Source organism: Anas acuta, chromosome 15 (assembly GCF_963932015.1).
Source record: "Anas acuta chromosome 15, bAnaAcu1.1, whole genome shotgun sequence".
Classification (NCBI taxonomy): Eukaryota; Metazoa; Chordata; class Aves; order Anseriformes; family Anatidae; genus Anas; species Anas acuta.
Genome location: NC_088993.1, coordinates 6638096 through 6652153, shown reverse-complemented (window position 1 = coordinate 6652153; position 14058 = coordinate 6638096). Strand labels below are relative to the sequence as shown.

At 42.9% G+C, this 14058-nt stretch overlaps 1 protein-coding gene across 10 annotated transcripts in view; it reads left to right on the top strand.

Annotated features, from left to right (window-relative positions):
• The window catches only part of DNAAF8 (dynein axonemal assembly factor 8), a 102660-nt gene that overhangs the window by 35854 nt on the left and 52748 nt on the right, over window positions 1–14058 (top strand). For 9 of the 10 annotated variants that reach the window (XR_011101550.1, XM_068698755.1, XM_068698754.1 and 6 more), the window contains 3 exons: window positions 2235–2429; window positions 11116–11232; window positions 13458–13602. Coding sequence is in view for 9 of the 10 variants with exons in the window: in XM_068698755.1 (XP_068554856.1) it covers window positions 2235–2429; window positions 11116–11232; window positions 13458–13602 (457 nt within the window). In the remaining variant the exon portion in view is untranslated. The remainder of the gene's footprint in view (window positions 1–2234; window positions 2430–11115; window positions 11233–13457; window positions 13603–14058) is intronic. The other variant, XM_068698758.1, reaches the window with a different exon arrangement.

Here is a 14058-nt window from a genome sequence, read left to right as displayed (position 1 = left end):
AATTTTCCTTACCTTGTTTTGTATTGTGTAGAGAGGCATACCATGCAGTATAAACTTTAACCAACAGCATTCTGACAACTGATATTTAATGTTTTTAAAGTGGAGGGTCCAGGGTCCATTTTCAGTGCCAAAGATGGAGGTGTACAGACCACACAGCTTACTAGGTAGATTTTTGCTTATTTGATGCTAGGAAGAAAATGCCCATCTGTGTGTCTGTACTTGTATCTTGTGATAGCAGCAAAATGACAGTTGTCCGTGGATTTTCTTCTGATAGTAACATGAATATGATTTGTACAGCAGATACTGGATTGCTAGAATCTGAGGACCTATCTGTATCAAGACAGCAAGATTTCACCTTCTCCAGCTTGCCTCACTGATAATTCCCACCCCTGGTGTGACTGAACACCCTGAGCGTGTTCATCAGTCTCATTGGCTTTGATGTATTTGATTGTGTGGCTCAGTGCTTGCCCTAGCGTCACAGCTCCAATAATGCTGGGGCACAGTTCATCACCAGCAACTGGAACAAGACAGCCTGCTGCTTTCACGTAGCTGTAGTGTGCTGCTGGTTGGTTTGGGGTGCTTCTTTGCTTGTTGTGATGTTTTTCTCCAGTTGCTAGTAACTGGAGATGAGCTACATTACAGAGCTGTAAGCCACCAACGTTTTATTTACTAGCTTCTTCACTGCCATCTATGTCTTTCATATGGTTACAAATATAATAACGGTTTCTCAAGGAAAAGCTCCTGTCCTAAGCAGATTAACTTGTGGTGTATTCAATTATGATGACATCTGTTTCTCTATCAAGTGCTTCTGCAGTGTTTTAATCCCTTTTTTGGGGTTTGGTTTTGCTCGTTTTATTTCAGTGCTCCTTCCAAACAATTGAGAAAAGTGGGAAAGATTTGAATATTCCTTCATGGTTTTGGTTTCTTGAGTTGTTAGAACAAATGCTTTTACACCTCTTGTAATTTCTGCATGCAGATCAACAAGCTGCATTTACAGGCATATCTGATGGGAATTAGATTTGTACAGAGCATGCTTTCTAAGAATCTACTCAGCATTCCCAATTAGGCACACTAGCACCACGCAGAGCAGCATGGTTCTTCCCTGTATGCTTCGATCACTTAACAATTCCGTGGTGGTTCAAAAGAGCTCACGATCTCTGTCATTAGATTTGGGGCTTTTTTTTTTTTTCAGTCCTTTACTGCTCGAGTTCTAATTTCTAGGTGCCGTAACAGAGGATATGGAGAAGATGCTTCGCCTAATTGCTAATTCTGTTCATTTCTGATTGGGTTTCATTGAGGTCACCAATTTGTTCTCGGAAAATCTGACTAATTAAGAACAAACTTGAAAGAACAAAGGGCTTAGAGGGGAGGTTAAATGATGGAAAATGTAATTTAGCAGTGCAGTGTTCAAAATTAATATATCGATATTAAGGTTAGTATCAATCTTTTAAAAATCCTGAAATTAATAAATATTTTCATTTTTATCACTATGAAACCCTTTGCAAATGTATGTTTCATTGTATCAGCCTGTTTTTTCTCCCTCTTCAAGAGGGATGTATGTATGTAATGTGCTTTGGAGCAGTATCTGTGGGCTGTCAGGTGTCATGAGCCAGTTATTTTATACCAGTGTCTGGCTACCAGTCGAAGATTGCTGTTAACTCTCCAGTTATCATCCGCGATGGGGTTTTATAGCTCAGCTGTCCAAGCGTATCGAGGACTGTGGTGGAAGGGCAATGCTGCTAATCTTCTCAGCCCCTTTACCAAAGCGGTTTTTGAGGCAAGTCCACGTGGAAGCGTGTCCCCAGGCCATGGTGTGAGCATATCACACGGTCAGCTGGTGGGCATAACTGGCTGTTGCAGACAACATCTGCTCTCAAGTCCCCTCTCTGGTGTCACAAACCCAGTATCAGGACCTTCAGTTCTGTCTTTGGTCCTGGAAGTGGAGATTTTGCAGGGTGACAGCAGGATCGTGGGAGGAGTGTGCTTTCTGTGGGTAAGGGGACAAGTTTAGAAGCTCTGGTTGCAGGGCTGCAGGTTGTGATGGTTTGGGAAGCTGAGAGGTGTTAAATTAAGATTTTGGTTTGAACACTGAAGTGCAGTTGTATGGCAGATGCGTGAAGCACGAGGTTGGGATTGTTGCAGGCAGAAAGAGTTGTTACAGGTACACAGTGCAGCACAGAACAGCGAGCTGCAGTGCCTATCACCAATGCATTTTAATTGTTGACTTCTTGCAGACTGAAGAAGATCTCCAAGGAATATCCGTTTTTTACCAGAGGATTACTGAATTTCTATCCTGTACGTGGCTTCCAGATGTTATTTGGTGGAGACCTGAACTGGTCAATTGCTTCCAAAACCAACTATATCCACTTGCTCCTGAAATTCCCTCTGTCCTGCTGAGTTGCATCACTACTGTTAGTCCTGATCCTCAGGTACTGTACAAAAATGCTTGAGCTTCTGATTTTTTTTCTCGTGTCCAGTAGAAGTTGTTGTTCTTCCTGTGTTACAGGTATTTTCATTTGGTTTAGCTAAGCATTTAAACTCTGTTTGAAAATAAATTCTTCAAAGCAGTGTTGATTTTCCACTGAAGTGCATGAGATTACAAGGGCATAGCACCACTTAAAATCAAGTGATTAAACTTGCTTTCTTAGAGAAGTCTGTAGGAACATTCACCTCATGCTGTCTGGAAATAGAATGATAATTAACTTCTTCACTTCTGTCAGTTTAGCAAGTGTTCCATAACAGATATTCAAGTGAATGTAATGCTACAAGAATTCATACACCTTGGGCTTACTCAAGGAGTTTATTCCCTGTGGGCATCAAACATTGCTTTTAGGCCTCTAAGCACATAACTGCCTCTCCCACTTTACTGTAAATATTTATCCCAGCTTTTCAAAGAAGCACTGAATGCTACCTGATTTCCATACCTTTTGAGGGAATGTTCCACTTATTCCTTTCCCATGACATCACCAGCCTTTAATTGATCATGTTTTTTTCCCAGTATTTCTAAATCATCAAAAAAAAAAAAAACTTGAGATACAATTCCAGGGAATTGTGAAGGCTGCAATTCTGGTTCACAACAAAGTTTAGTTCTGAAAATAGTGTAGCTTGAGAACTTTGCTGCAATCCCAACCAGATTTGGGGATTACTATTACAATGTGAGAATCAATGCCATGAAAGCTTAGGGGCTTAGCAGTGCACTCAGCAATTTGCCTCAAGGTTTATCCCGCTTCTCTGAAGGAAAAGGAGGCTTAATATTGTTGATTTGCAGTCACTGTAGCTTTCAAGTACAGGCAAGTGCAATAAAGCAGGCTGACATACTTGTAAAAGATAAATCTTCTGTATACTTGTAAGGCATAAAGTAAGGCATCATTTAAAACAGTCAGGGCTTTTATGCAAATCCCCTATTAGGGGGATTATAAATCATTAGAAGTTGAACAGCAAGATAGCAGGCACTTTCTGGGGGTAGGTCTTTGCCTTGATGCCATAGAAAAATGAAAGTCAATTTAAAGGCCACATTCTCTTCCTAAGTTCAAATGCTCTGTGCCACCCAGGTTCCCAGGCCTGAATTACACTGAGACCACGATGTATCGTGGCTTTTTAATAGATGTGTCTTGCAGCTAAACAGAAAGGCTGACTTCTCTAAGCAAGGCGCAATGAGCCAGCCTCTCAGCAGGCAGCAGCTAACCCCGTTGTCTGCCTGAAGCTTTACAAAGTGATACCAACTGAGAATGTTCCCAAGTGTCATTAAAATACAACCAGTATAAATTCTACACAGAAAATTCAGTGTCACATTTTTTAACTTCATTGGTGTGAAAACTTTGCACAGGGCCTGTGATCCGTACTTGCTTTTTATTTACTTGATTTTGGAGTGGTGTATGCAAACCTGAGCTGACCAGAGGACCTGCTGCTATCCCTTGGAAAGGCATACAGTGAATACATAAGGCATGCAGTTCTTGCTCCAGGTAGCTTAGTCTGAAACTCAAGTCCTGATGGGTGGATGAAACAAATGGGTAGGAGTGGAGGGAGGAGGAACATCAGGTAAAACTGCCATCTGCTTGTGTGCTGCCAAGCTCTGTGTACGGCTTTACAAGCAATTGATAGCAGTTTCTGTAATACACTCAACAAAGTGCTTAAAGGTTAAGCCAAGGTCTTGTTTTCAGTCAATTGTTCTAGCGTTTTTCAGTCTGTTCTGAACCCCAAACAGATTGCTTTTCTCTTGCAATCTTTCTTTGAGGCTTTCTTATTAATACTATGCATGCTGCCTATTAACCTCCAGTAACTCACTTTAGACATGAAGAGTAAACTCACAGAGCAGTCATTAAAACCGCAGGTTAGGTTAGGAGTGGCATGGTCCCCGTAGAAGTCATTAACTACAGTGTTCCTTGTCAGCAAAAAGAGAACTTCATTTTAACATGGAAGTACTCTCTGCTGTTAAGCTTTAGGATGCAAGCATTAACCCTAGGGACACGGGAAACCTGTAGCCAGCACTGTTGCTTTTTGCCTCTGCTAATTTGTTTCATTAAGGCACACTGTCTTTGTACTGCACTTTCTCCAGTGCTCTGTACCCTGGGGCCCTTGCCCAAACGGTACAGCCCCACCATCTATCACTTGACATCTTTTTGCATGCTTCCCGGAGCATCTTGTTGAATTCCCAGCCTGTACGGATACCTTCCGTGATAAGAGGAGTCAGGGCACAGCAGGACTGGGTGAGTGATCATGTCAGCAAGGTTTCAGGGAAAGGAAACTCCATCCCTAAATGGAAGTGAAGATGATTTTATTTTTTTTAACTCCAAAGAATTGCTTTTGTTGCACCTCCTGGTGATCAGTTCCCTACTTGCTCCTTCTTTATTCTTTAGTTTCCCTCCTGGCTTCCAGCACAGGTGTTAGGGTTTATTTATTTATTTTTGAGACAACAGTACTAATTGAAGGCAGGTCTACACAAAGCTCCCTCTTTGCTTTTCACTTAAGCAAAGCTCCATTTTTTTTATTCAGTTTTGGCTAAGCAAGGACGAGAATTCCAGAACTGGATTCAGGGCACCAAATTTGCCTTGATGTTGCAACTCAATGCTGCAAAAAGACTTTACAGTGGAGGCTGAACCAACAGGAAGTTTGATGTGTGGGAGGGGACTTGCAGAAAGTACAGCAGTTCTTTAATGTGGTGTTTTTGTAGCACAAATGCAAACTTTTGGGATTTTCCTGCTGGCAAGTTGGTGGTGACTATGTTACCAGAAGAGCTTTATGTGTACAGGCATTCAAGCTTGAAAGTTGCAAACTTTTTTTTTTTTTAACAAAGACTGAAATAACCAGGTAGAACAAGAGCAATGCATGGCTGAGGAAAATTAGAAATCACTGTTTCATGCTATGGAAAAGTGGGCATGGATTCTTTGCTTGTTACTTTATGCACTTTAAGGCACCTAATGGGGACATGCGAGTGCCTGAACTCTGTACGTAGTCTTTCAAGCGGGAGTGAGAAGCATTTCCAGTGACAGCGTGCACAGGGTGACCCTTCTAATTTAGGCACGTAGGTTAAAACCCTGCCTGGGATGCACCTGTTCTCCAAATAGCATGGCGAGAGGGAAGCTGCTTGATGTGAAACTTCAGAGACATTGAAAAATCTCCCAGGAAAAGCAGCAGAAGCAATGTTTTTGCAACATTCAAAACAAGAGTAGAAAAAGCCATCTGACAAACTGAGGTGTCCCAGTGGAATGAGCCAGATCGTGCAGTGAAGCTTTTTGGATTCTTCACTTCTGACTAGAAGTGAGGAAGCTCTTTCCAAACTAAAATTTCCTAACAGAACCAGAACTTTCTAGAGAAGTGGAAGGGGAAAAAAAAAAAGGCATGATACAGGTGGAAGTAATCCTTAATATTTCTATTTCATAATGCTTCCCTCCCTACAAACAGCCCACAGGGCATGTACAGTTGTGTATCTGTAATTTAGTGTCTTCTTGTCAAGCTCGTGCTGAGCTGTAGAGTTTGAATGCTCTGATGTCTCACTGATGAGTATCGTGGCTTTACCCATGCTGAGTGGCTTCAGCATCTTCCACTGTCTTTTGCTACAACTTTTTAATTCCACTGCTAAAGAGGCTTGCTCAGAGAACTGCAACTTAATTCCACATCAGCTTTTCACCTGACACTCTTCAGGCCCAATGATCAAGCTTGAAGGACTTGGTCATTGAGCTGCTAAACTGGGCATTTGAGTGCTGGACCAACATGTGTGGGGAGAGGAGGTCCAGCCCCCAGAACAGCACCTCCACATCTGCGTGCCCAAATGGGAGAGCCAGCAGGATGCTGAGACTTGCAGCATGGCACACGCTGGCCCCTAAGCCCAACAGCTCACCTGTTTAAGTCCCAGCTGAAGTTCTAATCCAGAAGATCTGTTCATCCTGTCCCTTGCTTTCCAAATCTTGCTTGTGTCTCATCTTTCCCTGAGTTGATGCTAAGGGCCCATGTGTCTGGCACCCTGCATCTGCTAGGCAGCCTGATAGCCGTATCTCCAGCTTTGGGGAGGGCACTTACGTACATATCACACGTCATTGGACTGATGAGTCTGCGTGGAGATGAGTCACCTGTGGGTGAGACATTTGTCCTGGGGCCTCCTCTCTGCATTTATAGCAATGACTCCATAGCAGAGGAGCTGCATGGCTGTATCTCAGCCATCTTCATGTGACAGAGGGGAGGTGGTGACAGCCTGGCTGTAGCTGAGTCCTGTTGATTTTTTGTCGTGCTGTTGATTTTAGTGAGGCCAGGAGTTTGGGTTGTCACTGGGAGTTGTAACTAGAAAACCCAAGCCTTCTTAAAGGAGAAGGGACTACAGTGGTGTCTGCCTAAGTTTGTATGGAGATGAAGACTTCACGTAGGGAAGAAGTAGGCCATTATAGTTCATTTTTCCCAAAGTTTGGTAGCACATATTTAAATTGGGACCATTGCTAACTATTGCAGTTTAAAAGACCTATCAAGCTAATGTGCTTTGCCATTAGTGCTGTGCATGATTGGCAGAATGGGTAGAAATTACTCTCCTCCATTCTCCTGTGTTTTAGGACATCTCTTTGCTTATACAAAAGGGGTGCAAGTGGAACGAGAGGCATCTTCAAACTGCCTAAAATACAGTCATCAGAACTGCACATTTTTAGTGACAAAGTCCTGAATTAGCCCGCTCTCTCCCCAGACTTTCCCCTACCTGGGATCTTCCTACTGTTTCTTGCATGTTTCCTGCACTAAACCTGCAGTCACCTGAAGGGAGTATGCAGAATGGAGAAAAGGTGTGAAGAAAACAAACTCAAGTTTGTGTTCATCTGTATTCCGTGAGGAATACCACACTAATGCATTGGGGTTTATGACAGCGAAGAGAGGAGAAAGTTTGAGGATAATGCACTCTAACTCAGTGGCATGATTGAGCATATCCCATTAGCCATGAGCCTTGCCTGTATGTTAATGTCAAAGCCTTTGCTGGAATGAGAATAGTGCTTCCTCTGCTGCTGCTGACGTGGTCAGTAGAGCTGGAATGTTATATACGTATCGGATTCACGGGCTGTCTTTGGAGGTAGGAGGGGATGCACCATCTATCTCCTAGGGATTTAGGTGCTGTCTTAGTGATAATGGCTGAGCAAGTCTGTGCGTTAGAAAGCACTTTGAGTGCAAGGGGATGAGATTGTGGAGTACGTAAAAAATTCTTCCTGTTTTCCTGCTGTGGCTGGGAAGCAGTCTAGAAGACTTGTTGCAACTTAAAAGACTCTCTTAGATCATCTGACAGCAAAAGCTATTCCTTTGTTGTCGGAAATGAGAACAGAATATGCTGTAAGCGAGAAGAGGTACTGGATTTGGTCATATTTCTGTATGACAGTTAGACTCATGTTTTTGCTGCACACAGCTCCAGTCTTCTCTAAAATGTGCTTATTCGTGTTTCTGCTCAGTATTTTACAACATGTTTTTGTTCTGCTGTGAATTTCCTTCCCATAACTGTCTGGCTTCATCTCAGTAATGCTGTCTGAAACAAAGCAGTGGCTCTGGGTTTCTTTTTAATGCTGTTTGAAAAATGATGTGTGTTCAATCCTAGCTGTGGTGTAAATCGTTCTTTTCCACTGTTTTAAGATAACAGAAATCAGAATTTGTCTCCCCATTTAAAAAAAAAAAAAGATATTTTTTGATAAAAATTTAGAGTACCTACAAATGGGAAGTTACAGACGTGCCCCTCCCTTCCTGCTCTGATAGCAGCAGTGTGTATGAAGAAGATGTTGGGGCTGTGAGAAACCCGATTTTATTACATTAGGAGGTGGGGGAGATGCTTGTGGAAATGGTCATGGTTAAATGATCTGGGGTTTTGGAGCCTGTCACAGCATAAGTCAAAGTATCCTGGGGCTGCTATAGCTGCCAATGAGCACAGGGTACCTCTCCTCACCGCTGTAACACCTTCACCATGAGATAGAAGATTAGTGGAATGCTCTGCAGAGCCTTTCAGAAGAGGCATTTTCGGTAGGTACTGAAGGCTGGCCTGCCTCTTTACCATTCTGCACAGTGCTCGGGGAGGGAGGGACAGGTCAGCGTTCAGAGATGATGTATCAGCTAGCCTGGGAGAGACTTTCTGAACTGCTGTGTTTGCACAGAAGCTTTACAGCTACTGTAATATTGCTAGAGGCATACGAGAAGAACCAGCCCTGAGGTGAAACCAATACAGTTCTCATGCCTACCCTGTCTCTCGCTGTGGAACACTGCAAGTAGTGTTATCCACCAAATGTAAGAGAGTAGCTTCAAGCTAAGGAGTGTCAGAATCACCAAAATTATTTCAATAAGAGTGAAGTCACTCAGCTACCTGGGGAGGATCACTGTACAGTGCCTGTCAAACAGGGCTCATCTCAGTATTACAACAACTGAATTGATGCAGTTCTCTTAAACGCATGGGAACGTTGCTTTCTTCCTGTGCGTTGCATGGGAAGGTGGTGTCAGGAGTTTCCACTTGAACATTTTGGCTGGACTGAACAAAACAGGCCGTCGTGTTGCAGCCAGCTATGTGTATTTCCTTACCCATGAGAAAAAGGATTTTCTGGGAGATCTAAGGCTTTTCAAGCTTAATTTTCTGCTACTTTGTGAAATCACATGCAGGGTGGCTGCTAGAAAACAGAATCTGACAGATCATAGAAACAATTTCCCATGGGCTTTGATTCCCTAATAGGTGTGGCCAGATCCCTGCTCTGGTGGGGAGGGAGCCCGGCCAAGCTGCCTCGGATGGCAGCTGATCTGCAGCTTACACCACGGCACTTTGTAAAGGTCAGCTTTTTACCTTGGACTTCCCAGCTTGTGTCCTCTGCGTCTGGATGATTGTAGTGGAGGTTCCCATGGCGATGCAGGCTGGAGTTGGTTTGTCCACCCTTGGCCCTCCTCTTTTCCTTCTTGGAAGCTCACAGACTTGAGGTTTGCTCAAGGAACAGCTTGAATGAATGGAAGCCTGGGGCCTTGCTGCATTCCTGGTTTGTAAGGCTTGTCTGATCCCTCCATGCTCGCTGCACCATGCCAATGTTGTACACAGGAGCTGGCAGCAAACATTGGAAAAAAGAGGAGCTTCTGCTTCCTTAAATCAATGTGTGTTTTTTTTTCCTCTAATGTTTTCCACAGCAACCATGTTTAATATCACATGTGGAGGCTAGTGGACGGTGAATTGCAAAACTTAATGAGTGAATCCTTGAGAGATGTCAGAGCACTCAGTTTGGGGTAGTTGTGCTGACTGAAACCAGGTGAAAAGTGAAATCTCTGGTTCTGCTTTTAGGCAAATACCTTATGAAGCACAGAAAATAGAGGAAAGAGAAAACACAAAGGGCAGATGTCAGAGGGATTTTAATATCATTGAAATGAATTCACTTTGTAGATGTTGTTTTTCATTTATAGAATGATATGAAGTGCATACCTTTTGCCAAGCAGTGAAAAAATAATCTCTAATCTCTTTTGTGATTACACATTTAAAGAGCATTATATATACCTCATACTCTAAAATGGACACTTCTTCATGCAATTAATACATTTTCCATTCATAATAAGTCTTGATGGGACCATGTTGAAATATAACTCCTCTTTTTTTTTTTTTTTTTTTTTAATTCTGGGATATGAATAAAACCACATGAGATGGAAACAGACTCATGACTGCTGAAAGTCAAAGTAGAGACCTTACAAATAGTGAAAATACTCAGGTTTCACCTTCTGAGCCTATGTCTCAAACGGGACAATTTTTTTTGTATTGGGAATTCTGCCCAATGTGCACTCTGCCTAAATGCACCCATATTTCTGGGATGCTCAAGATCAGTGTAGCTACAAGTAACGCTTTTTCCCAAAAAAGAACTTGGCAAATGGGTCTTTCAAAAGCTGCATTCCTTCCTGGACTATGGCCTTGCTTACGAAGCATGAAGTCACAGCAGATTCTCATGAGTGACACATCCTTCAACATCCTTAAACTTGCCCTTGTACAGGTTGCTTGCTTGACTGCCCAGAAAATGTATGAGAAACAGAATAACGTGCTGAGATTGGGAAATGCTACATTTCTGTAACGCTGTGACCTAAATGCCAGAGTCTTTTGCCTATTCAGGAGTATGTGGCACAGTAAGACTTACAGATACGTGCCACTTGTGGTGACATGAACACAGGAGAAATGTCCTATTTTAGTTACAGGCACATAAAAAATTTATGCAATTCTTTCCCCGCCCTCTGTTTGGTTGGTTAATTAGAGCATTCGCTTGACAAAGCTCTTTTCTGCTGGATGCCCAGTATGATCATGGAGAAACAGGGTCTCGAGCTGCTGAGCCTGATTCTGCAGTGCCTTTTGTATACAACTCCTGTTCATGTTAGTGTTTGCTCCCCATGTGGAGGGCCACTGTGTTGGACCCTAGGAGGGTTCAGTCCCTCAGGAAACAGCTGCAAAGTCATATTCATGGGATATAATTTCACTGGAGTAGGTGGTACAGATGCAGGAAGGCAAATGATAGGGGGACAACACTGGGCTAATAACTCTAATCCGTGAATATGCATCCTTATATGTTCTTTAGCCATAAAATTAACATAATGTTTTTTTCCTAGCTCTTGATTTTGAGGGATCAAAGCAACATACAGGTAAGAAATATCATTTGTGTGTTTCAGGCAGTGGAGAAAGCGTTTGCAGTGCCAAATGGATTTTACTGGCAGACAGTTGAAACTGATGAAAAATACTTCCCTAATAGCAGCAACATTGAGGCTTGCAGCAACACAGACACTGAGGTAAAAATAATAATAATAATCACCATTAAGTGACCTGAAATATTTCGATCCTTAGGTTTGGTACAAATACTCAAAGTATTTCTCACTCAAACATAAGTAAGCTGAGTCTTTTGTGTCAGTGGTCTTGATATACCGATTGCTCTGAGCCACAGAAGATTAAACTATGAAATATATGGGTTGGAGAAATTGCTACCAACCAGGTGCAGATCAGTAACAGCAGACAAATTCTGCTAACCCAAAGCCCCATGACTGCAAGCCAGTGTGCAACACAACTTTTATAAAACTTGTGCTCAGAAATCCAAGTTTTTCTGAAGCCTCTGGTACTATTTATCTGACCTACAGTAACAGTGTGTTGTAGGAACAAGTTGAAAGTATTTCCGTGTTGTTTAACCCAGAAGAAGAGAAGGTCAACGCAACTTGAATTAGCTCATCTTTACCTCAGTGTAGGAGTGCATACCAAAGCATACTGGACCCCTATACAGATATGATATGTTTTAGCCGGGGTAACTCACCTTTCTTAGCTCTTGCACAACACAACCTGGCACATTTGATCTAACGAGTTCAGTTTCCTGTTAGGAGTGAATCGGGGAGATGCAGATATCTTATGTTGTCCTAACAACCAGCAAGTGTGGCCAGTGGCTGAGAGTGGTTAGCTGTACCAGGCTTGCTCCTGGAAAATACTAGAAAATCAGTTATTTATTGAAGATATTGGGCACCTGTCACAGTCAGGAAATGCCTCGTATGTCTTCGTGACAATTCCTTGACTCGCCTCAGGAGTCCTACTAGCGGGCCCATACACAATCTCTCACAGCAAGGGCAGGATGCTCTGTAAGGAAATGGCAAGCCAGGAGGTGAAGCTAACAGCAAGGCAGGCAGGGCCAGCCACCTCACTTGGCAGGGTGCACTCACACGTTACCAAGTGAGAAGAGCAGAACAGGTCCAGCAACAGCAACCAGGGTCAGCCAAGAGTCCATAGGGACAGGGCCAAGCCAGAAGGTCAAGCCAGCAGATTAGGATAACGGCCAGAATCACTGACATATGAGACTGGCTGCAGGCATACCTGCAACAAAGCTCAGAGACCAAAGCCAAGTGGCTGGCTCCCAGGCAAAAGGGGAGGCAGCAGTTCCTGAGGTTTGTCAGTGCTGGACAGCTGCATTATCAAAGTTGGCCTGGAGCCCAGGCAGCCAGACCCCAGGGACTCTTATAGCTGCTACAGAAAAATGCTTCCTTACTGGCTGCTGTGATCACTGGGTTAGCATCAGGAGAGCTTGAGCTAGGCGAGCATAAAGAAATAAAGCTTTTATTCCTAATTAGACTACTTTTTTACAATTTGCGTAAATTTATATCTTCATTTATTATGATGTTATAAGCCTTGTTGTGTATTTATGGGGGAGTAGCATTTCATTTAAAGTGTCCAGTAGTGATGAATTCATTTGGCGTTCACTGCAGACATACAGCTTGCTGCTGGGGATAGCATTGTGTCTTTACACCCAGGAGAACCATGCACAAATTTGAGGCCAATACAACCATGCTTGTCTGATCCTCAGCTAGACAATTTATTGCCCTCAGCATGTCAGGCACCACACAACTTTCTCTTGTAAAGCATCTGTGTTTCGAAACAATAAGTTTCTTCTGATAGGAGAGTGCAGAGCTCAAAGTAGTTTGCTTTCCTGTTGGGTATAGACATTTAGTATGTAACAGCGTATGTCTTCCTGTGTATCAGGATGAGCTGAATTGCAGTCATCTGGTAAAGAAAAGTTCAAAAGGTAAATCTGGGACAGTACCAGGGATGTACCTGCCTTTTGAATCATTTTTTGTGTTGATCTTGGCCTTTTTGTAGGTATTAGGAAATAACCAGTTGGCCTATTATTATTGGATCATCTTTCTGTAGTACGCGGAGTTAAACAAGAGTGATTCACTTTATTCTCTGCCCCAGAGAACTTGCAGTCTTTTACTAGTAGGTTTTTGTGACAAAAGGCACAATTATTTCAGTAGTAGTACATAATTATTATTCAATCATAATTATCATCGTTATGATTCAATTTGAAGCTAAAAGCCTGCTGTGCCGAACTGCATGTAAACAGAAGAAAAGAAAGCCTCTTTATAGCTCTTGTAGCGTAGGTAGGGCATGGGAATTTAAGGTGAGTAGAAGAGACACAGCTGTATGGTCACTGTGGGCTTGGAAGCATTTTGGCTCACTCCTCCAATGTGCTCTCGCTGTTCAGGTTGCCATGGTATTGCTGTTTGAAACTCTCCTCCGAAGTTCCCTAGCTACCCATCACATGTTGCAGCTGGTACTCAGCTCTGGTCTGGATGTCTGCGGACTCCGCCTGCTCTATCCTCAGCATGATGTGCTGCTCTCTAGCTCAGGTGAGGTCTAGTTTTCCTCCAGTGATTCCACTGTGTAATGATACTGAGGTGAAGGTCTTTAACTCTACTAAGTTGAAGAATGATGTGGTGCTGTGGACATGGAGAAAGGGGTATTGGATTTACAAGAGCATCACATCAGTTGCCTATATCTTTTCCAAAGGCAATTATAAAAGACCTTAGGCTGTTTCTATCTACTCCCAGTGTTGCTAGAATTCAACTACTCCAAGTTGAATTTTTAGTCCTTTATTTGTGTGTGTCTCAAACCACTTTTATTGTTCCTTTGTAGAGACCATTCGCAGACTGCAGTGCTGTAAGCTGCAGGATTAGACCCATGTAAGTTAGGCATACCAAATTGGTTACTACTGATTTTTCTGGAGGTACTGCAGAGAATCCAGTCTCTCTTAATTCCCCCATCCCATCACCTCTGGTACTTCAGTCTTTACTTGACCTTTAGGA